At 44.9% G+C, this 24100-nt stretch overlaps 2 protein-coding genes across 3 annotated transcripts in view; both read left to right on the top strand.

Moving 5' to 3' along the window:
- LOC146199716 (uncharacterized) overlaps positions 1-9614 on the top strand; it is a 72364-nt gene extending 62750 nt beyond the window's left edge. For both annotated transcript variants that reach the window (XM_084595212.1, XM_084595213.1), the window contains exons 9-11: positions 1952-2032; positions 2582-2952; positions 3231-9614. In XM_084595212.1, coding sequence (XP_084451338.1) covers positions 1952-2032; positions 2582-2952; positions 3231-4236 — 1458 coding nt within the window. In that variant the 3' untranslated portion in view covers positions 4237-9614. The remainder of the gene's footprint in view (positions 1-1951; positions 2033-2581; positions 2953-3230) is intronic.
- A 2041-nt stretch (positions 9615-11655) lies between these two features.
- On the top strand, positions 11656-23871 carry LOC146199717 (protein Abitram). The gene is made up of 5 exons (XM_084595214.1): positions 11656-11881; positions 16842-16893; positions 19904-20033; positions 21150-21296; positions 22810-23871. The coding sequence occupies exons 1-5, from the start codon at positions 11761-11763 to the stop codon at positions 22990-22992; spliced, it is 633 nt and encodes a 210-aa protein (XP_084451340.1). The 5' UTR covers positions 11656-11760; the 3' UTR covers positions 22993-23871.
- The last annotated feature ends 229 nt before the right edge of the window (positions 23872-24100 follow it).

Genomic DNA, 24100 nt, shown 5'->3' on the forward strand with positions numbered 1-24100 from the left:
CGATGTCGGAACTACGATCTCTCATCGTTTAATAACCGCGTCGAAAAATATTTGTTCGCTCGTTTTATCTCCTGTCAAGGTGAAGAATGTCTGCCCTCGCGCGTGTTATATGCCTGTTTGTGCCTGTTCAAGCAACGTCTGCCTTTGCCTCGCCGAAACTTGGAGCTCAGCTGCGATATCGCTTTTTCGTCGCCGCGAAACGCTTCTGTGTATGAATGCCCGCGGCGTGCTCGAATTGGCATTTCGGTGCTCTTGTGAAGCGGCCTGCTTGAATGAGCCCAATGTGTGCTCCGCCGGGATAACTCGGGAGCTCTACAGCTGAGCCGTGCGACCTGGGTTCGTTCCCAGCATTGGCGGTCGCGTTTCGGTAGAGGCGCTGGGCAGCCTCACCATATATGTGTATGAATACTATGTGTTCATTACACGGTGCTCATTAGCCAGATTCGCTTTGGGACGTTAAACATAAGCCTCCTAAATCGATCAATAAGGCCAAGCCAAGCCCCGTGAAATCACGAGCTCTGCATCGTCGCTTCTCCTTGCCACACTTTAAGAAGGAGCGCAGTGGGCTTCAGTCAGTTCCTTTCGACGCGACGCGCCGTCACTCCGGCAATAGAAGGTCAGCGCCGTTCCCTGCGGTTGTGGACGCAGCTTCGCCCTTTTGAACGGACGTTCTCTCCTCTCTCCGTGTCAAAGAACGGCAGGCGGTGACCGGTCAGCCATCCGTGCAGTTGACGGCACAGATCGTTCGCAGCCTGCGCGAGCGCCGTCCCGCTCGGTCGCGCTTGCCTTCCTTTTCTTCTTTCTCTCTGCCCTTCTCTGTAGCGCTTTTTTTTTTTATATATATATCTTCGCCCACCCCCTCCTCCTTCGCTGCCATCAACACAATGGCGGCGCTCATCGCTCTTCTTGGTTCGGTCGGCCGGGCGGGCAGGTTGCATGCGGGCAGCGCGCATGAACTCCCCTTCGCGCCCATCTCGGGACACGCGCGGCGGCAGACCGGTCACGATCGGCGCGGTGAGGAGCCGGCTTCCGATATGGCACCTCGGAGGCGTGGACTCGCTGGCCGCCGGCTGCGCCTCGCATGTTCTTCCACCTGCGCCGCAGCCGCCGCCACTTGCCCCGTGCGCGCGGAGGGCCGAATGGCAACCCTCGCGCCAGAACCGGTGCCTGCCCCGAAGCCCCTCCCTCCTCGCGGGGGCTCCGCGTCGTTCCGCTCGCCGCTTCCACCCGTGCATGCTGCGATGGCCGCCGCGTTTGTGTTCCCCCGCCACTCCACCCTGCCTCTTTTGTTGTTGGTGCCCGTCGCTCTTTCCGCCGAGCCCTCGGGCAGCAGCGAAGCCACGTTGGCGTGCTTCCTTCTGTTCGTGTGGCCGTTGTGCATGGGCTACAGCATTTCTCGTGGCATTCTTTCAAGCTGCTCTCGCTGCGGCTGTAGACGCGTGCGTCGTACAGCGCACGCTTCTCTTTCTGAGGGTTGGCCGCGCCGCGCATTGAGAATAAAGATTCCGCGCAGGAGTTCTCGCCGCACGCTCGAAACGCGGCCGTTTTGCAAATTTCCTGGGTTGTCGCTCAGGCGGTTGCGCGTCCGTGGTTAAAAGGCACACGACGCAGCTTCGGAAACGAAAGTGGTAACGCGATCTTGTGGGGAGCTGGCGCCATCTACACCGCGTCTGCGTGACTAGTGCTATGCGCCGGGACGTTTAAATTGCCATTCGACCCTGACACCGATCTCGGGGCTGCGTGAGGAACGACATCCTGTAACGGAACCCACACTTCCACTAATTGGCAAGCCAAGGCCTCGCCGCCCCGCATGAAGCTGGGAGAATTAATCTCATTCGGTCCCTTCGCTGGACCGATTGAACCCGCTTTGCATCCATCTGAATTGTGTGAAACGGGGAAGAGCACCTTGTTTAATCAGTTCTATATTTTTTTCCCGTCATACCTTTCGCAGGTTGATATACTGTATATGGATGACATACTTTACCAAGACTACTCCTTGATGGACATTGCCTATATCTACACTTGGAAAAGGGTAAGTAAACTGGCGTAGTGCCTATATCATGACGGGAACGTATTAACGTGTACCATGAAAGAGAGTGTGATAGTAAATGCTATTTTTTTTTCTTGTCATCACCTTCGTACCACATATGAGGCGTGCAGTTGGTGCACTTGCATTACCAGCCTCTAGGCTATCAAGGTATCGAATATCAATGGAAAGTACAACCTTTGCCAGAAGTTTTGAGACTCTGGAGTTTTGTTCCCTGGGCATGCCATGTTGCTTGTTATGCATCCCCAGTATTCCAAATCTCTTGAATGTAGGTCCTCATTGTGTGAAGGTTAGGCTTTCAGTGATCCTAGAAGAACCTCACTAAATAGCCTATGTGAAAGCTGCCTTAGGCTCAAAATTTCCACAAAGGATGAGCCTTTGCACACAAGTGCATCTAGCAGACACAAAATTTTGAAATGTATAAACAAGTGACTGTATGGTTGTCATATAATAAGGCATACTCGATGCTACAGCAGATGATCATTGTGGCTGGCACACAGGATTAATACACAGATGCATCTGCTTTTTTTGCAGGATTGTCCCTTGCGCCTCTTTTTCCGGATTTACCGACTTCCTCCGAAACCTGCCTTAGTGAAAACAGTTCCCGCGGAAACCAGTGCTGTAGTTCAGCAGACTGTTTCAGGCGAAGCCAACAGCAGTGAACAAAAAGAACCGACTAAACAGCCAGAGGCATGCCAAGCTAATTTGTCAGAGTCTGCTGAAGAGAATCACGCGCCTGCTCCAGTTCCCCCGGCTCCGGAACAAGTCGACAAGCCAGTTGCAAAGCCGTCGCCTGAACCTGCCGCGCCTGTTCCAACCAGTGTGCCGCAGCCAGAAGAGCCCACCGAAGCAGTTGCTACAGTGGTACCTGCTGCTGAACCTCACTCGGTGGAAACACCTGAAATGTGAGTCCTATATTTGTGGTTCTGGTAATGTTGCAGTTTTATTATCAGATAATGCTTTTGTTATAACTTTTTTTATGCTACTCCGTCACATTTGTGTGTCCTTGATGATCGATTAAAGGATCATGCCTGAATGGAGGTGGAAGGCACATCTTGTGGCTCCCCACTGAGCAATGTTGGTTACTTGCAGTACATAATTGTTCATTGTTCATTTCATGTTTTGCTTATTACCAGTCCTGTTGTAACCAAAGTGCTGAATTTCCTGAATTGTTTCTGTGCAGGAAAACAGCCGTGGAGGAAGAATCAACAGCACCAGGAAGTCCAAAAGCAATAGCCTTGGTGCAGTCAACATCCCCCCAGCGACAGAAGGCATCGGAGCCACCAGCAGAGGCCCAGTCGCCACCTCCACTCCCAAAGATCACCATAAGCACACTGGACAAAAACAGTCACAAGATTCTGATCCACACCAAGGATGTACCACCAAGCTTGGGTCAGGCCTTATCACCTCCGCAGAATGGACAGGACAGGTCGCCTCCTTCTGGAAAGAAGTCAAAGCGTAAGGAGCAGCGCGATGTTGATAGGCACCAGTCAAAGCGCAAGTCGCCTGAGAAACCAGAGAAACGGACTCAGTGGTCTCGCTCACCTGTAGAGGACAGCAGCCCCAACAAAAAGCTCAAACTGGATGGCTGCGACGATGCCGTGGAGGTAGATACCGCATGTAGAAAACCTGCCAGCTCCCCGCTTCAAAGGTCTGATGGTGCGTCGCTCCCAGAAGCAGCCAAGCACAACATGCCGAAGACTGTCCCCAGTCCACGGAAGCCGCAACCACCACCGCCGCCCGCCCATCCCAGAACCCCACCCTGTGCCCCACTGCCACCACCTAACCTGTTGCGCAGTGAAGAAGACACGCGTCCACTTGACCTATCGGTCTCTCATCGTGGTGGTGCTCCTCCCCAGGAGCCACCTCGTCGTCCAAGGGGCCGGCCTCCTATCCCACTGCCCACTGTCCCGATGCCCCTGCCTTTAGTGACCAAGCGGCCTTCACCTCCTCCTCCAACGTACAGCACTCCCACTGCCATGCCACACTTCCACAAGCTGCCAGCCACTCCACCTACTTCCTCATCCTCGCATCATCACCACCACCATCATCGTGGCAACAGCAAGAGCTTTCTCAAGGGTGCCAATTTGACCTGCATCAACCCGGATCCCAATGCATTTCACACCAGGATAGTGATCAAAAATGTGCCTCCGCGCAACTCCACCAACAACAGTGCGCACAGAGTGTGAGCTTGTTGACTGTGCCCAGGATGTGAGTGCTGTGAAGCATGTCTCTAGTCTTATGAGCTACGGATTTGCTGACTTCAGTGAAGATGGTGTAAGCTTGAAGTTTACCGTGTGAGTGCGTGCTAGTGAAACACTAGTGTGTGTGTGTTCAAGAAGACTACCTGTTGGATTTTTGGATTGCTGCAAGAATGAAGTCACCTGGATACATGCTTGCTTCGCCGTTTGGATATGGATAACACATCCTGTTCTGCTACCCTGGATTACAGTGAAGCCATGTTTCTCTGTGCGAATGCCGGTGTTAACACTAAGATAGTGAGATCAAGTCCTATGGATGCACTTTTTATTGTGTGTGTATGTGTGTGCCTTGTGTGTATATGTGTATGAGAGTGTCAAGAATTCATCATGAATCTCCTCTTGTGGATTACATGGATTACTGTTTCTTTGGATGGTGTTATGAACATCTGCAACGTCGAGAGGAAGAGACCTTGGATTCCTATGGATTACCTCGGATTACCCTTTGGATTACAATTGGATTACAGTGACCTGCCCTTGGCTGACCAGTGGCTCGTAAGGTATTGCCTCAGGACACCAAAGGACAACCTTTAAGTTGCATGTATAAAATTGTTGCCTGCAAATGCATGCCACGCAATGTGTTCATGACATTGCTCTAGTGTTGTCATTTGTGTAAGTGTGCTAGGTGGTAGTAAGACCAGTATTCTGTAATAAATTTGAAAGCTAGTGCAATAGCCTGTTTGGCACATTGCATAAACTCCATGCATGTTCTACAAGCACTGTACACGGTCTTCATTAGCAGTCACACTTGCAGCAGTGGGATGGTTGAACATAAGTAACAGAATGCAGCTGCAGCATTTTCTTAATCAGTTTTGGGTGGATGCATGCTATATGATTAGACTTTCAGAGGTGAAGTGGATTGTTTCTCAGAAATGCTTGGCAAATAATTTTAAATCCAAGAAAGAAGTGCAGTAGCGTTGCTGGAATAACTCTGGACATTTTAAGGCCTGCTTATGTTAACTGCAAAGGCATTAAGTGAAGTTTTACGAAGGTGAGCATTACTAGCTGATATTGTCAATAGTGTAAAGAAGATGCTTAGTACTTGTGACTAGGAAATACAAGAAATGCCACTAAGCAGCATAATGGTCATTACAGGTAAGAGCATGACTGTGCAGTTTGCTTGCTTCTCTCTCTCACTAGTGCAAGGTATCCTGGGGAAACTGTTTGCTAAATGGCATAATTTGATGGTATGGACACTTTGTTGAAGAGAGGCATGCTTGGCAGCATTATTTTGTATAAACACCCAACATTTCTACAGTATACAGCAACAATTATGGAAACCAGTTTGGGCTGCCCTTTGAGCACATTATACCCATGTGCCTGGGTGTTGTTTAAGATGGCACCTGTGTTGATTTGTATATACCTCATTGTCTTCTGTGCGTGGGTAGATGGTAGTGCAGTAGTAAGTAGTTGTGGAGTAGATGTGTACTTGCAGTGGGTTCTTAATAAACAAAACCTTCCAAGGGATGGGACTGTTCATACAACTTTTTCTAGCAACCTATGCTTTCAGTCAAAAAGGCTTTTCCATAACTGAGGCATTTTTGTCATGCTTCATTTAAGACACATAGAAATGGAAGGCTCTTAAACTGCAACGGCTGCATTGTGGTACTGACTATTCATTAATCCAAGGTCAAGAAAGCAACAAATAGCTCGAATCACCCAGTGTGTGAGTTGCATGGGAATGACCTGCACAGTGACATTATTTAGGGGCTTGTTGGCACAGATTGTACTTGAATTGCCATGCTTACTCACTGCTGTGGATGATTCACAAAGGATAACCGTGACGCTATGTTGTGGCATGGTCTTGTTGTCTGTAGTGGGAAACTTAGTTTTCATGTAATCTATTCCCATAGTGCAGTGAAGACACCTTGACCTAGATATCTAAAAGAATTTTGGTTGCCCTCATGACAATATTGCTGCTTGCAATAAGCTGGTTTACGGTGGACTAGAATGGGAAATAACAAGCATGGAATAATACTGGCCCACTTTCAACAGGGCTCCGTCACTAGCAGTTGCTGGGTAATACTTCTGTCACACTAGAAGCTGTAATGTAATTTCATTAAAATGACATCAGTATACCATAAATTAACTTTATGCTATGCTATATGAGAATTTTAATGCAAGGCCTGCGTGGCATTTGTGATGAAGCGAACTTTGCAAACTCATTTGTGTTCAGTTCCAAACAATGCTAATCTGTACCAATTTCTCTTATTTCATGACCAGGAGTTAACCATTTCAGCTCGAGTAATAAAAAAACGGGGTGTAGAGGTGCACTGAATTCAATTTCTGAAATTTGTTTTTAACTGAAAAGGCCCAGTACTCTTGACATGTAGCTACAGCTAACTGTTTGTCAAGTAGAAGTTCCACTCAGTTAATGGACAGGACTAATATGGAAACCAGGTGCACAGTGGACGGCGTGTCGTTTTATTAAGCAGCACAGTTGCGCTGTTCTAAGTAATGTACCTTTACACTACACATGCCTCTGCACATTGGCAGACTCCATTGTCTGCGAGAGTAACACCGTTCACTATCAATGCCCGCTTAGAGCAGTCACTTGAAAATGCATGAATTTAAGCACACTTGAAACCATGCATAAGTGTTTCAAAAAAGTATAACGCTATGCCCACTGCAACAGTTCGGCAGATGTCATCAGAATGCAGATCACATGGGGCCCCATCCCTGACTTGACCTGCTGTGATGAACGAAATGACATGGCAATCTTCCTTCTACATATTAAATTCTATTTGCGTTATTGTTGAGCAGTTCTACACTGCTTTCATAACTTTTAGTTTTGACATTTCCTTCGATAAGCATTGCTATGAATGCTCTGGCTGTAATTATCAGTCATTGCTGCATTAATTACTGGTAAATCAAATGCTTAGATTGACAAGAAGGCCCAGATAACTTCCAAGTAACTTTTGACTGCATTGCACAGAAATATCACATTACGTGCTAAAAAAAAAAGTAATTCATCCACAGGACATAACGTTTGTCACTAGCAACCACAAACAGCAGTCTAAAGTAAACACCATAAGAGTTCACTGAATTTTCAAAAATTAAACCAAAAAGCTGAAAGTTTATTCATAACACTCGGTTCTTTTGCACCAGTTGCTTGGACATATCTATTGCTTTCACTCTGGATTCATCCTGCCTGTTAAAGGAACACTGAGGACCGCATGCAGTTATGCTGTAAAAAAGTGACTCTATGGCTTTTTCTGTCCATGTTGACATTTGTCCAGCACTTAGATACAACAACATTGGTGAGGAAATTGAATTTAAAAATCTTCCTCTCAAGTTACTCAGACTTGTGATGTCCTTACACAATGTCATAGTCATGTCATAGTCAAAAGTAGCATAGGCTCCAGGACCTGTGCTCAAAAATTTTTCATGCAGGTATTTTACTTCCTCAATGAGGTGGCGATGTCGGCGCCTGTATTTTGTTTTTAGTTTTTGTCTAGGCTATAGCGACTCTGTTTTCTCAGAAAGTAGTCTACCCATAATTGGCATTAGATTGCCATATTTTGTCAATGCTGGCCAACTTCGATTTATTCTTTAGTGTCCTTTTAAGGGTGGGAGGTGGGTGGTGGATGCAGCATTCAGCAAAAGAAAAAATGAGTTTTTGTTTAGTTTTTAATAAACATTTTTTGAGGATATATTTCTTATACGAGTCTCGCGAAAAGTCTGCGGAGTTGGCAAAATGTAGTAGGAGCGTGGTTCAACATTCATTGCATTTCTGCTGGCACGCTAGAGGTCAAGGCATTCTTAGGTTGACTTTTTGTTCCACACAGTTGCTGTGGATGTGTCAAGACTGAAAGGAAAATTTAATGAGAAATTAAAAACATTTTAGAACAATTAACACTTAAAATCAATTAAAAGCACGAGGGCAGCAAAACAAGTGGGGTCAAAATGATGAAACAGTCGTGAAGAAGTCTGCTTCACAAAGTGGCCATCTAATCAGAAAATCAAAATGCTAATTAATCGAGCATTTCCTCAGTGTATTGAGCCAACAAGGCTCAAAATTTTTTCGGGCACTTTCCTCTGGATTTAGCAACAAAACTGGGGGGCAGTATACAAAATGAGGCACATAAGGAGATATAAATATGTTCTAAACAAGAATCAATTTTTTTGATCATTTTCAGCTATTTCCAGGCCATATCCTCCGTCATGAAAGGCCTTCATGTCGACAGTGCCAGTTGCAAACTAATTTGGTGCTGCAGCTTAGTTCTGCTGTTTACATTCGCTAAGTGCATGCTTGATTTATGTTAGATAGATACCACTGAAGTACTTATGTGGAACTGAATTATTGTTCAAGTCACATAAAATGGCCTTACAGTATCTGACATCAAATTTAAATTGTAGGTGCTTTGCACATTCACTGTTTTACTTTACAGGCTGTATTTTTACCCTGTGATTGTCATTGCTACCATCTTTGAAGGACATCTTTTGCCACATAGCACAGGAAAAGCAAATGACTTTAGGCGTATTATTCACTTGGAATAACTTCTTTTGTGACAGGGGTATTAGACAGCTAGGTATAAACCAGCTCATCGTGTGCGAACATTTTTTGTATGCCTTTGGTGTCCAAAATATTAAGAAAAAAAAAAGGATATTTAGACCACTTTCGCAGCTTTGAAATCAACTCGTTTGAGGAATTATGCCCTCTGCTCTGTTTAGTTAACAAAAACTTTCTTTCAACAGAGTCCACTTAAAGTGCAAAATAATCCCAATCAGGCAGCAAGTAGAGTACTCGAAGCTATCTTAGGCCCTTGTAGAGGGCATTTAAGATGCTCTTTGTCTGCACAGCAGCACCTGCAGTGGATTAACTTTGTGCACCAAGTGCTTACAGGAGCACCTATGCTGGTATGCACTTCATCTATCAGGCGGGTCGGAGCTACGTTGCACTGTCAGCCTGTAGCCAACCGATGCAATTGCAAGAGACGGCATGGGCACGACTTCAGCAATGCACATGTAGAAAGCAGGTTTCATCTTCAGCATTGTGGTGTACAGAAGAGTGTTAGTACAAAAGCAGGAGTCTTGTAGTTTTCCTTTTACAATTTTCAATTTACCTGAATGATATTTATGTTGCACATTGAAGGGAAAACAAGCATTTGCTTATAGTCTATTGAAAAGGTGAAGCTATGCACAAATGTGTGACTTTGTTATGAGTTTCTCTGACTGAAATCTCAGTGACTTGCTGTCTGGTAAATGCACTTTCTGGTGTCTTACGTCTGCGAGCTTAGGTTTAGTATGCTTATCTTTCAAAATGTAGTGCTTTTAAAGTTGAATGTCAAATAAAATGTTACTCCTCATTTGTGGTGTTTGTTTTTGCTCCAGTACTGTGCATTACAGCGTGAACTGTCACAGTAAATGGATGAACTGCCATACAGCTTGACAGGATATATTACGGAGGACTATGGGCATTGAAGCATAAAGTGAGCTGTCACTGTGTTGATGCAGCTGGGCTTCTAAGTATTGTAACATGTTTATGTTGGCGAAAAACATCTGTTCGGACAGGGCAGTTGCAAAAGGTAACCAATTTAATGCAGTGAAGAAGTTTTGTTTGGGACTACAAAAGCCATTCTATCCATGTAGAAATTCCAGAAGAGATTTTCATTCATTCATTCATTCATTCATTTGATTGATTGTCACACTTTTTAAACATATATTGTTTAGCAGTTGCATAGCCGAAGGCTAGTGTCGGATCCACGTTAATTAATATGATATAATGAGGTGGTAGACTACACTCGCGGACACAAAGGATTACACACTTCATGACATTATTACAATTATACAATAATAATTGGCTAAATGTTCATATCATAGAAACACTGTATTATTTGCATTTTTTATGGGAAAGCAGTAGAGAAGCAAGGGGAAAAAAAAAGTATACATATCACACGTCTTGATCAACCTGTAAGGATAATGGATACATTCCAATACATATACATTCTTAGGTTTGAAGGAGTGGAGACCTTCTTTTTTATAAGGTGTATGACAATAGTAAACATGGGTCAGCATGTGGAGTTCACCTATGCAAAGATAACAATATATATTTGTATTGCTACTCGTATATTCGCCACCTTTATATTAATATATTCTTGCTGTGTCATTAATTTGCTCCAACTATTTATTAAGCTAGCCTGCTTGACAAGCTGGGGTGATGTTAAGCGAATAAAGTGTTGATGTTGAAATTTTTGAATGCTTCACGTAATTTTATTCCTACTTGTGACGTAACGACCACTGTTCACCCCTTGAAACTGCATGGGAGAAGGAATTACAAGTTGTTTGGCAGGTGCAGGTGAAGTTAACATGGTGCTCTGTTATATTTACTGATGTCATGCGCACCGTTCCAGAGCAAGAGCGCTACAAAAAATGTGTCGCACCAATGCCATAATACCACACAGCTAGGCCGAACTTAATTTTCTGCTCTCTTGCTCTCACTTGCATGCTCTTTGCTAACTCCTTTAAGCGATCCATCACTTGAATCTTTCTCGTAACAATATGCGTGATTGTAACGCAAAAATTGGAAGCACTGTAGTACCACCATGCAGCCAAGTGAGCTGTAAGGCTTCAGTCTCAATAACTACATTCTATTATTCTCTTGCTTGCAAGCAGCGGTCACAAGCAGTAAGAGTCAAGCCAAATTTTTGCCCAAGCAAGCGTACACCTCGTCACTGAGTGCTGCGTTTCATTTGTGGAAGTACGAAGGTTACTTGCTATCGCCAACTACAAAACTGGCCAACGATGTCGTCACTTAACTTGCTTGGCGTGCCGTAGGTGTAGTGGTGTGGAGGATTCGCGTACAAAGGGGCAAATTCTATCTTCGTCAATATAAAGCTTCTTCGCGGTTTGTCCACGCATCGGTGTTTTGGGGGTTATCGCGTTTCATCTATTTCTCTGGCAATATTTCTTTACTGATCTTTGCTCCTGACCTCTCGCAGCTGTAGCGTCGATCATCTAACCGTTATCGTACTGTTGGCTTCAGTAGTGGTCTTGCCGCATGCACCGAAGGCTTGCGCATTTGCTCAAGCGTTCTCTGCGATTTGCAACCAGTGGGATACACGAAAACAGCAGCATCGCATGTTAGACTCGGTAAACGAATTTCCGCCGTGCGTACGTCCGTGCGTTTGGTGGTGCACTTGTTTGTTTCCGTCTTCACATATTTCTTCTTTTTTTCGTAAATATTTCCGTAATGCTGAAGTAGGATGCAAGGATTGTTGTCAGTGGTGTGAAGAAATATAAAAGTACAAACTGATTTTGCCGAACCCTTGGAATCGCGCAACTCCTGCCGCCATCTAGCGTACGAGCGCACAGACGGAGTGCGGCTGTGTTTGCCGTCGCACACTTGGTGGCTGTAGGTCCGCGCTGTGCTTGGTGATGGTGGCATAGTGCTCGCTGTGGTATTTGCATTGTCTGCATCCCGCGTGTGACAAGGCTACGAAGTGTTAGCAGAGAATGTCAGAGCCTACTTGTGAGGGAAGCCCACAGGTCAACCTATCGCTGAGGCTAGGCAACCGAATCTCGAAGACTTTTCCTAGCGTTACAGAACGATATTACAAGCCGCGATTCCTCCTCGGTGAGTTTGTCGGCTTTTGTGTGCCGATCTCCAAAGGCGTGCGCAATTTCATCGACTTTGTAATGTTAATAGTAGTATTCCCCTTGGCATTAGCCAGGCAGCGAACGCCTTTCGTGCCATTCCAGGCGTCTTGCTTTCACTCGACTGCACGCTAGGAACAATGAATGGCGAGTCGCAGCGCGTTGCGTTGTAGCATCTCAAAGCCGGCATTCTATTCGCTCGTCATGCGGTGACCTGCCGCCGGAGTTTGGTCATTTTGGATTAGTGCTATTTCTAACGCATCTTACCACACGAACGGTCTCTATTGGTCAGCAGCACTCGTTGCTTTATACATATTGCCTAACTGCTCGCGAATCGAATTTCGCCGCTGCACGATCTGTGTTCTTGCCTGTCGTTCGTTCCCCTTGTGTGGAGTGGCAGGCTAAGACCATGCTTTAATATTATTTATGCTGGTATCGCTCTTACTGCGAAAATGCTGCTGTCCCTCAGCACTGGAAAAGGAAAAAAAAATAATGCTCTAGAATTGCAAACTGCAAGCCATACTACAGGAGCTTTATTGTTTGGAATGTGTCAACAGCGCACACATTCCTAGATTACAAGTAATGAACATATAGTACGCCTTGAAAATTGCGGCACATTGCTACAATTCATGTTCAGACCGTGTTAGACCATGTTACTTTTTTTGTTTAAAGCAGTCACAAAAAAAAAAAAAAAAAAGAGGGTTCATTTTTAAGCTGTGGCTTGACAAGTACCAAATTTTTTAGTATGCAAACAGAAACGTGCTGGCAGTCACTGTCCAGATGCAGTGTAGTTTAAGCCGTCACGGCGCCATTAAAGACTAAAGGGCCGTGAAATGCTATGAGGCAACTTCTTGCAGTGATAAGAAATCATTTCAGAGCATTTTAAATGGCATTTGGCCTTTAATGATGGTGTGACGGCGCCATTTTGCGGCTGACACGAAAATCTTTCTTTGCGTTCAGAAATGAATGCAAAGCAAAGGATGGTCATTATTTTGTATAGAGCAGTGCAACTAAAGATAATGCATGACACACTCCGGTGGGGCAGGCAGTTGGAATTGGTGCCATAGCTACTGCAACACACTATAAGCGGATGTTGCTTTAGCATCGAGCTTCCTTCGCACCTAATGGAGGCAGGAGTTTTGTGCTGAAAAATTTCGTGGATTTCCTCATGTCAAAGAGCTGTAGAGCAGGGGTTTTCAAACGTTTTGCCTCAGGGAACCGCAACAGTATCAATATGTGCCAAGGACCCTCCCCCCCACCTACCCAACAAATCAATGTCGCTCATGTAGGAACCCATCCTGTTTCTTGTTTAGTAACTTTTATAAGCATTTCTTTGTTTTCTTACTTTTTGGCAATCACCTTATTAAATGCCCAACTCTTCCTCATACAACAATAATGTGGAAAATGATCACAATACCAACGTTTCGTCTCGCTGTGTGGTTGAGAGGCAGCCATGTAAGAGCTTGCAGAACCCAGTTTGAGAACCTCTGCGCTAAACCTGATATGGCATCTTCTTGTCCATGGTTTTAAACTCGCCAGTTGCGCTAATTGCTGAACTGGGCAAATTGAAAGTTATTCAGTTTAGATAAATGTCTTTTTGGTTGCCGCGGTTTATACGGTAAATTACATATGCAGTACGAAGTGTGTGATGCGGAAGTGCATTGCACTGCTCTCATTTTTTAAGTACATTTGCATACTTCTTGTGAAGATTTATTTGATGTCTTTGCTTAACGTCGGTGCAGGCTGTAAGTATGAGACTACACGTTTGATAACCACTGAACAGCAACATTTCTTCCATCACCCAGACTACATTTATCCCGTTCATAAAGGAAACTCTCACACTTCTTGCTTCAGCCACGGATGAGAAGTGACCTTAACTGCTCTGGTCCAGCCTAAGCGAGCACTCTGTACTACATTGTCTGATGCTCCATTTGTCTGCTTCTACCCACACTACCTTAGTAGTGTGGATGAGGTCTCTTACGACATCAATCCAGTTTGGCTATCCTTTGCTTCTGGGTTTTTGTATCTTCTTTTTTTGGGCTGCGGTCAGTGTTGCACATTTGATGGCTCATCGTTGCCCATTTGTAAAGTTTTATTTTCCCTCTTTTATAATGAATCTCATGCACGTGACCAGATTGCGTGCAAAGTGAAAGTGTCCTGCAAAATGAAGAGGTTGCAATGTTCTGAATGTGCGTAGGCAAATAGTTATTACTGCGATAGTGGCTTCGTGAACATTTCGCTATTTTTGTGTTTCTTTGAGTGTATAAAAAGTGCACTTGTGGTGCATGCAATATGTGCAGCCAGCATCATTACTTCAGTTTCACTGTGAATATTACTAACGTGAAACTTTAGATAACGTCATGGGGGCATTCGTGTAAGACAGTCAACAAAACGGGGGCAGGACGGCCACCAATGGTAACTCGCGCCATACACCTGCCAACCACAGCAGCAGGGCTGCCATTGGCGACGCGAACTGTGGGTGAGACGGTTGGAGTAAGGACTTTCTTGAGGCGACGGCGAAAGGAGGAGCTGAGAACGAACACTTGGGCACCGGTATCAATGAGAGCAGAAACGGGAACTCCACCCGCAAGGACATCGATGCGATTATTTTGTAGGGCAGGGGATAGCAGAGGCTTTCCAGTCCAGGTCACAAATGCAGCGTCACCTCCGGGAGCTGCATTGGGTAGTTTTCCCGTGTGTGGCTGGAACAGAACGGTAACGAACTGCGGTGAGCAAGAGGAGAACGCAAGCATCGGTTTTGCGGGGATGGTGAACGATTGGCAGGACGGACAGTGACACTGAGGTCAACACTGCTCTGGTGGGGGCGAGGTGAGGAATAGTGAGGGGCATAGTCTCCGCAGCGGTCAACGTAGGTCAACTGACGAAATGGCATATACCAAAGACTACAGCAGTGATAGGAAATGTGACCAACGCGTGAACAAATAAAACAAATGGGGTGATTGTCACAGGTACACCATTCATTCGGATTGCGGTACCGATATCAGGGCAAGAAACCGGCGTTGAATGAGGCTGCTGCAATCACTGGAGGGGCAGGTCCAGAGTCCACGGTGTCGGCGGCACTGTCAGAAGGGATACCCATATTCGCAACCTCTTGGCAAACAACAGCCTGAATGAGTGATATTGTAGCCAGGGTGTTGTCGGGTGTATGCGATAGTGAGGCTGCGGTAGTCATTGCCTCAAGCTCTTGGCGGACGATGCGGGTCAAATTGCTGTCGTTAGCAGGCGGTCGAGGGCTCGGAAGATTGCATAGGAGAAGCTGGCAGCCGTGTTCGGTAGCCAGTCGAAATGGTGAGATATGCACCTCTGTTTCGCTTGCTTGAAATGTCAGCACACCTGCAGCACAGAGTCCACGGTGGAACACTCCCTGCATAACAGGAGGTTGAAGGCATCGTTGGCAATTCCTTTTACTATGTGGCCGACTTTATCTTCCTCAGGCATGGCTTTGTCGACTTTGCGGCACAGAGATAGAACGTTCTGGATGTAAGTGAGATGAGACTCTGTAGACGTTTGGGCTCAAGAGGCGAGCGCTTTTTTGGCGGTGAGGTGACGGCCAATAGGCTTTCCGAACAGGTCGTGGAGCTTCTACTTACAGATATCCCAAGATGTCAGGTCATCTTCATGGGTTTCAAACCACACCTGCACGGTCCCAGTCAAGTAAAAGATGACATTCTCGAGCATAAGTATGGGATCCCACCTGTTGGGCTTGCTGACGCGTTCGTAGAGGGCCAGCCAGTCATCTACATCAACGTCGTCGGTCCCGTAGAAGGTTCTGGGGTCACGGGGGTGGGCCATGACGACAGCAGGTGTGGGGGCCGTAGAGGTAGCGGTGTCTGTAAGCATTGTGGTGGTACCGACGTGACGGCCGCTGCGGAGATCCAGCTTGTTACAGGGGATCGAAGGATTCATCTCCACCGAGAGATGTTACGGGGAATATTCACAGTCCAATAGCTGTCCGCACAACTAATGTTGATGACAGCACAGATCTCAGCACCCATCTGAGTCGTCGTCTTCTGGGAGTCCGTCGCACTTGATCATCCTCAGCACGACCAGCGAATACCACTAAGTAACAATGTAATTGAGACCACACAAAATTCAAACAAAAGGAATATAGGCACCTTTTACCTATCAAGGCTGAATTAGCTATGACTCAAGAGCTTTCAGTTAGGCGCTGACCACATGAGACAACAATTTATGACAACACGCCATGCAATGAGCTGCCAAAGCATTGCTGCTGGTTCATGGCACCCAAGGTCTGAGTTTGTAGAAAGGTTTGCTCATTGCCCAGAAGCAGTTCACAGGACAGCCTATTGCAGAAGGTTTTGCGGTTATGTGACTTCTATTCTGGCTCGTTTGCGAGTGGAAATTGTTTTCCTAGCACAGGTTCAGGGAAGAACCTGCAGGCGTTCTCTTTGTCTGAGCTATGCATTCCAAGAGCATCAAGATAGTTGGTGAAACCTTGGTAGCATAATATAGGGCAAGAAAACCACTGCAGAGAGCAATTTGGCACCACCATGATGTGTCAGATGTTATGCATTATGAGAATTGTCATCAGTGCTTTTGTTGTAATGCTGTTGTAATGTTGTCTTAAAGATGGGGTACTAGCATAGTTATACTTCCCTTCTGAGATGAGGAAACAACAAGGCGATGGTAAAAGAAAACTGCTTTATTGCTGAGTCCTGTTGCTTCGTTTGTATGCAGCAGTGCGATGGCGTGGTCATCGCGCAATGCTACTCATCACCAAGGAACATTACCTCATCTGGTTGCGGCTGCAAACACATCACCGTAATCCTGTAATAGACTGCTCCAAATAATTGGTGTTTGAGACGCAGGCCATAAAACTACTGCATGGTGAAATGTGCTTGAGGATGTTATGAAATTAATTGGGAGGTCACTGTACACCACACTTGTGTTGGTTCCAGATGCAAATGGCCAGAAGGGACATGATCAATGTGCACTCTTTCATTCCAACAGGTATTGTGTTGTTTCCATCTTCACAACTTGAGGACTCCCACTACTCGCGATGCAATTTCCTATTTCACCTTGCTGGGTCCGAATGGCCCTGAATGAAGACAGATACTGCGCCTCGCTTTCCCCAATAACCAACTTAAACAAAGGATATATAAAATTCACACAATGAAAAGGCAGTTAAAGTGGCTGTCACATCTGTTCTTAAGGTGAAGTGAAGTTTGAGTGTTACCTGAATTCAAACAGTTGGACTGCGTACAACCTTGCTAAACCATGCAAAAGCATACTTAAGAGAGCAATTGGTTGTATAACTAGGTTCTGGCCTAAACACCTACCATTTTTTTAATGTCTGCTTTGGCTTGAAACGATGTTAGTGATAGATGAAAACAGAAATGAACTTAATAAAATGCCTAAAAGAAAAGTGGAAGTGGGAAGATTAGGAAAAACAACAGCAGTGAAGGACATCACCTTTTTGCCAGCTGTGCACACCGCATATACATGTATGACCTTTCATTTCTAGGTGGTGCTCAGTTTTTTCCCAATTTACCTGGTTTTTACCGCACTCCAGCTCTGCCAGTAAGGATATAACGCCTTAGCAGCACCCGGCAGTGGCTTCCCCTTGCCGATGCTTGTTCGCGCACATGGACTTCAAAACGGACTAAATGAAATTGTGCCTGGATTATCTCACACATATCCTTTAGCATTCAGTTATAAACTAGAGTATTATGTGAAAGACCACTTGACCATAGAAAGCCTGACTTAACTAAGCAATATGAGAAATGTGCATGCGTGGCTTTGGGGTAGCATGCCTGATCTGAAATGCACAGAGTGTTTGATTTCACTCACTGACCCATTTAAAAGGAGAAGCTTGGGATGGCAGCTCCTGCAATGTCCGCCATGTCACATGGTCCTGCGATGTCAAACAACCCAATTACCACCAATCACTGCCCGGCCGTGTCAACTGCCAGCTAGCACCTGCCAGGGCCATGCCAGTGATTTTTTGCTCACAACACCGACACCAGATTTTCCAGCAAATGGGGCCTTTAACGCTGTCCACATTAAAAATGGTTAGGTTTTGGCATCAAATTTGCTGGCCTTCTTTAAATCGGCTGCGGTTAGGCATGCCTAGTTACAAGAAGTTTCACCACATAGTGCCAGCAGTGCCAGGGCTGAAATGAAGTTACCGCAGTGGTAGCAAAAAGCCGGGCCATTGTTTGCCAGGCACACTGTTAGCACGGTCCTGTGGCGGAACTGTTTCATGAAATGATGCAATTATGGAGGCTTTCTGCTCTTCCCCTGTAGGCTCCCTTTCACTACCAGTAAAACTCTCGCCGAGTATAATGACATCCTGTTTGAAGGCCCCTGTGCATTTAAAGCTGCTGTTTTCATGTTGAATGAATCTTTCCGCAGTTTACTAAGGCAGGCAGGTTTTGCACAGTGTGCATGGGGTGTGCAGGAGATGGTAATTTACCTTGCAAAAATTGCAATTAATAAGAAAAAGGCATACCTGCTTTCCACTCCTCCATTGTTTATGAAGTAATGAGTAGAATTAAACTATTCTTGTGCTACATAAAAATGAGCATTTATAGGGAATTGTTTTGTACCTAAAAAGAGGGAACAAATATACCCAAATTATGAAACTTTTTGCTGAATAGCCTGATCTATACCGAAATTTGAGCCAAAAAAAATGTTGCATTTCAGATAAAAAAATATGCTATAAGCAAGAGATTGTAGAAACCTTGCTATTTTAAGAATTAGAGTGCGCTTGCTTTGTATGTTGGGCAGCATAAGAAATGATTGTGCTGTATACCTTATTGCTTGGAGTGGAGTGTTCCTCTTCTTCGTCAGTTCTGCAATGGAGGACAGTTTATTACTTGAGGTACACTACAGAATAAAAGGCTCACTGCAATAAATGGGCTGTTCAGTGATGTTTAAGGATCAGAACAATAATGTTCACTTGTATGCAATGTAAACATAAACATCTTTGTTCCAATAGTAGTTCAAAGGTCCAGAAAAGCACGAGCACAGTGCTGCAGGTTGGACGTGCATTCCTTTCCATTAGCTTTTTGAAGCTTTGAGCATTAGGAGATGAAGGGCAGTAATAGCGAAAATTTTCACTTGCAAAAGCTGGTCTTGTTTTATTGGAGGAGCACTATAATCTGGAATGCAAGAACAAAGCGGCTAATGCCCCTCAAAGGAGACCTCCCAGCAGTGGCATTGACTGACTATAATGACATCGTGGTTAATCCCTTGCACTTGCCAGCGTGTTTCATGTCTCACTGCCAGATGTGATGTCATGAGAACTGGTTGCCGCCATTGGTTGGAAAGCCTCGTTTGATGGGCATTTGCATTTCTTTCTTGAGGTGCATTTGATTGCAATGGACACATCCTAGAAAATGCTGTGCAAGTCTGGATTGATGTCAGAGTTGCCCAGGCTAGTTACTGTAGGTAAATGGAATGTGTAATTCGGTATATAGCTTTTTTAATATATATATATATATATAGACAGGTGTATGGCTCCCAAAACACAAAAATACGGGCAATATTCTTGCCAGGGATGGGAAGTATTTGTTCAATAACTCTACCTCTGTTTTATCAAAACACTGTGTGTCCACTTAAAAGTATGTTTAAACTCAACCAGCATAACCATTTATATATTTATTGTGAAGAATAGAGCTACAGTGGATATAAGGGTTGATGATCTTTGAGGCTGTTATCACTGGCTACAAGGACCAAAACTGGGCCAGCCAAGAATTATATTTATAATATGCATATGATCTTATCTTTTAACATCTTGCACCTTTGTTGAGATACACTTTTAAAAGTGAACAGGCTTAGGCAGATCCTTTGGTTAGTCTGGGACCATATTGTCATTTGATTGGGCTTGTAAATTTGATGTGTGGTGTGCTTTTGTCTGAATAGCTCAGTGGGTGTATTTGGGTCCATTTGAAGTCGGCTCGATCGCAGTTTTCTCTCATAGTTGGGCATGCTATAGAAACATGTTTTTTCCTTTTAGAATTGTACTTGTTACTCTGGCTCCATCTCATCCCATACTTAAGGAGAAGAAAACAATAACAAAAGTTGATTATCAAGTGAACGAGAAACTGAATCGTCTCCACAACCAAGTGTCTGGGAAGTGGAAGAAGGTGAGCTGCTACAGAATTTGGCTGCCAAGCAGAGGCAGTTTGCATTATGGCAACCTATTTGCAGCTTATTAGGATGATAGCATGCCACTTCTGTAACTGCTCTTTACAGATGTAGTGGCTTTTTGTTTTGTTGCTCAAATATGAGCTCATCTTTCTATGATGATTTTAATTGTGATGCTTTTTGGCTGCAGAACATACATTAAGCTAGTTTACTTGAGTGTTTTTGGAAGTCACCTTCAGCAGCCACATTACTTGCAGCTGGCATTGTGGGTACTGCCATGTTAAAGGGACAAGTTACTTTCTGAGGACTGTAGTTTTTATAAATTTGCCAACAGCTTGCTGTTTGAAGCACCCAACCTTGCAACTTCAGTGTTTGGAAACTGCAGTTGCTTTTGTGTTCAATTGAATTAGCACACTCATCGTGAAAGCTGGCCTGCAAGCGTGGTCTCTAAGGCTAGAGTGGTGTATTATGGACATTTAGTTTGTTATTTTTAAAGGAAAATGCCTTTTTCATACATTAGCATGCACTGCTGTAAATTCTGTTTACACACACACACCTTAAGCTTGCATGTAATAAAGAAACATATGTGGCATAGTCATAGTTTGATTCAGTATTAACATGCAGATTGGAATTTTACTATGTTGTTTTGACCAGGCATTGACAGAACTGAGCAATGTAAGACATGGTGCATGTATTTGACATCTTCATGCCCTTTTTGTGCTATCCTGAACACTATTCATTGATGCTTCCTTTTGTTTTTATCTGAAAATTTTCCACTGCTGTTGACATCGCTAGTGTGCTGGAAAGTGAAGGGCTAGCTCAGATGCATCATGTTGAATGCATTTGATAGTTGCCAGTCATAAGTTGGAATACAACACTTTTCATAATCTTTTTACGTTAGATATCCCTCTTCTGCCTGAAGGAAGGCAGCAAGGCAGTCTTCCATTTACATAAATTTTACCATTCTGCTGTTACGAAAACTGAGGTCTGGTTTAAAAAAATCAAATTAAAGGCCTTCAATCTGATCTTTATATGATTCAAGACCTCTTTTTAGGACATCTGCATTGCACAATTAAATTTTTGTGTTGTTTGCTTATGGTTCGGTTTGCTCCTAGGGTGGTCAGAAGCTTCAGAAGGAATCGGCACTATGCATCATCACTTGCTCAGATGGCCAGACTTACACTGTAGTAAGCACAGTTCCTGGCAGTCTGATAGAAGTCAATGAACATCTCACCACGTCACCAGAGCTTTTAACGGAAAAGGTAACAACTTATGCATATCTTTGTACCTTTCTTAAGCCGTGTTCGGACTACAGTCGCATCCGTCTAAGTATCGTATTTATCGCACTGCGCATAGAGGCTGGAACTTCCGTTTACGTAGCTTGCGACCGCGCATGTTCACAGTGGGCCGTTCGCTAAGATTTGTTCTTTACGACCGGCCAATCAGCGCTCTGGGCCAACTGGTTCTAGCATTTCTCAATATGGCGCCGGTTAGCAAGCGGCTGATATAGCTGAGGTCTGGGCTCTTCAAGCTCAAATTGAGCTTATCGTCTGTGCGCCCAATCTACGCAGACGGACGAATAATAGAAGAACATGGGTTTGTCAAATCTTCGATAGCGCATGCCTGCCCGCATGGTCCGACAGTGGTCTTGCACGCCAGCTTCCGTCCTCGCGCTTCCCCAATACTACTTTGGCGAACGTCTGATGCCGCCGCCCTGCAACACTCGTCAAAGGAGCAAGGCAGCAACTTTTTTTTTCTTTCTTTTTTCTTTTTTTTTCTTTTTTTTTCTTTTTTTTAGAAACCCTCTCTCGTATGTAGTTCCGGCGTGCGGTCCGCCTGCATCCCTGCTTGCGATTTTACCACTGCTCCGGAGTGATCTTCGAGACGGGCCGGTGCGATGACTCAAAGGTCTTACTACTGACTTCAAACAATGAGCCGGGGCGTGCGATAGACACGGAAACGTTCGCGGTACCTCTTCTACCCTCAGAAGACGCTGTTTTTCTTTTTTGTGGTGAGCTTCTTTCAAACATCGATGGGTCCGCGCCAGCTCCGTTTTGCGGCCCGACCGCAACGTCGCCAAGCATCGGCCTTTCGCTGCAGGCCAACTGTTCCCTCACTTATCAACGAAGCCGATGGGCTGCGAGAATGCACTGGGACGAAGCGGGCATCCGCCGCCGCCATAACCTCAATTTTCTAAGCTAGAGGAAGATTGCGGTTGTTGAGAGCTTGTTCGCACATGAAAAAAAAATAATAATAATAATAATTGGAAAAGCACTTACGGCTTTGACTCAGCGCTCTGGCAGTTTGCAGCCAGACATCGTTTAGCACTTCTTTCAGTGCGATTTCAGCCACTTGTAGTGGAGAACAGGCCTGTGCCGAACTTTCTTATGACATGCTGATAATTCCACAGCGAAGAAGATTCCGCACTGCACATGATCAAACTGCGGGCGGACACAATCACCGACAACACCGATAACACCGGCGAGCCGAGGCACTGCAGCAGCGTAGGAGCGGACGTTGCGCATCTTGCGTTCAATGCGACAGCAGTCTGAACAGACACGTTTTTTGCGCTTACGATCCTTACGAACGATCCGTAAATTGCGCACGTAGTCTGAACGCGGCTTAAAAATGTCTTGATACCAATTTTTTGCTTTGTTTGCTGTGCCATGCCTGGGGTGTGCTATTTTTGCTTAGCAACTTAATCTCAGGTGGCAGGGTTAAATTTCTTGCTTTTTAAGTCAAACAATCTAAAATGTCAAATATTCACCTTTGCAGCCATGGTCATCTGGCTATATTGCCATTGTCCTGCCTCCATTGAAGTTGGACACAATGCTGCTGGACACAATGACATCACCTGAGGCTTATGTCAAGGCCAGGAAGGATGTGATACCAGAATGCTATATTACAGATGAAGAGATGTTCGTTCATTCACAGTGTCCTGTTGTAGAGGAGAGCTAGGCTAGATGAAGGCTGGTGTTGTGCTGCCATGGTATACGCAATTGTATGCATTCTATGCAAAAAGAAAACATCACTGCTAGAGGGATGAACTCTTTACAAGTACTTCCAGGAGGTGGCACTAATAGTCTCAGTCTGGAACTGGTGTATATACTTGTAAAATAAATTTCTCCGAGAAGCTTTCTTACAGCATGTTCCATCAAAGTTCTATAATACCTGTGAAGTACTAATATGCAAAGTGAGAATTAATCCACACGTTCAGAATTTGTTCAATTCACAGCTAGCTGTGCTACTCAGTAATAATTATCTCATTGCTTGTGCATATCAGGTCTTTAGTTATGTCAGTTTGCAAAAGGGGGGAGATGATTAGCCAAAGCTTTAGTACCCCCTTTGAGTAAATGCAGTAGAGAAAAACAGTCCCAGATACATTTTTAATGCTAATGGTTTGAAAGGCCCTAGTATTTGCACATTAAAGGGATGCTACGGGGCATGGATTGGCATACAACTACACTGAGCGCTTACAAGGGTACAAGGTGCAATTTCTTCGCTATAATTGGTCTTCATTGCATCTGGTGTCTTCTCATGTAATACTATTCCAGAGCTTCAAGCTGTCATTCTGGTCATATTCATCTTCAAGCCCCAACTGAACAGCATTTTGTCTTGTCTACCTCTTCATTTGTTTGCGCTCATCAAGAACTCAAGGAATGCTTCTCTTTTAAAAATAATGGATGTCAGCCAGGATTTCTCCCCCAGAGTTCTTGACACCTAGAGTTCATACTCGTACGCTTATAAATGTCAAACTCGCCTGGATTGCCTTCTCATCTTACGTTATGTATACAGTGGTGTATCAATGTACGCATAAAACTTCATTTTCTTGTCACATTTCTGCCGGCTGCTTAATATCGTGCGCACGGCGTCTTACCTGGCAGTTTCTGCACGAAAAGTACACTCGCCAGGAACAGGTTTTTCGGAAAAAGGTCTGTTTTGAAGGGGATGGATCGGAAATTGATCTACAGCGTATTTTTGCTGTGCATGATACAAGAGGTGGAAATGTAAGTGCCACTGTCGGCAGAGACAGTTCCAAGGACTGTGTTCGCAAACCTTAGGGGGA

The sequence above is a fragment of the Amblyomma maculatum genome, chromosome 2 (assembly GCF_055883805.1).
Source record: "Amblyomma maculatum isolate TAMU_Amacu chromosome 2, ASM5588380v1, whole genome shotgun sequence".
In the NCBI taxonomy this organism is placed as follows: domain Eukaryota; kingdom Metazoa; phylum Arthropoda; class Arachnida; order Ixodida; family Ixodidae; genus Amblyomma; species Amblyomma maculatum.

Excerpts from the sequence above, each read along its gene's own strand:
- LOC146199717 (XM_084595214.1), top strand. The coding sequence starts at position 11,761 with ATGTCAGAGCCTACTTGTGAGGGAAGCCCACAGGTCAACCTATCGCTG. Across the intron at positions 11,882-16,841 it reads CAAGCCGCGATTCCTCCTCG|ATGCAAATGGCCAGAAGGGA; the intron begins GTGAGTTTGTCG and ends TGTTGGTTCCAG. Across the intron at positions 20,034-21,149 it reads TGTCTGGGAAGTGGAAGAAG|GGTGGTCAGAAGCTTCAGAA; the intron begins GTGAGCTGCTAC and ends GTTTGCTCCTAG.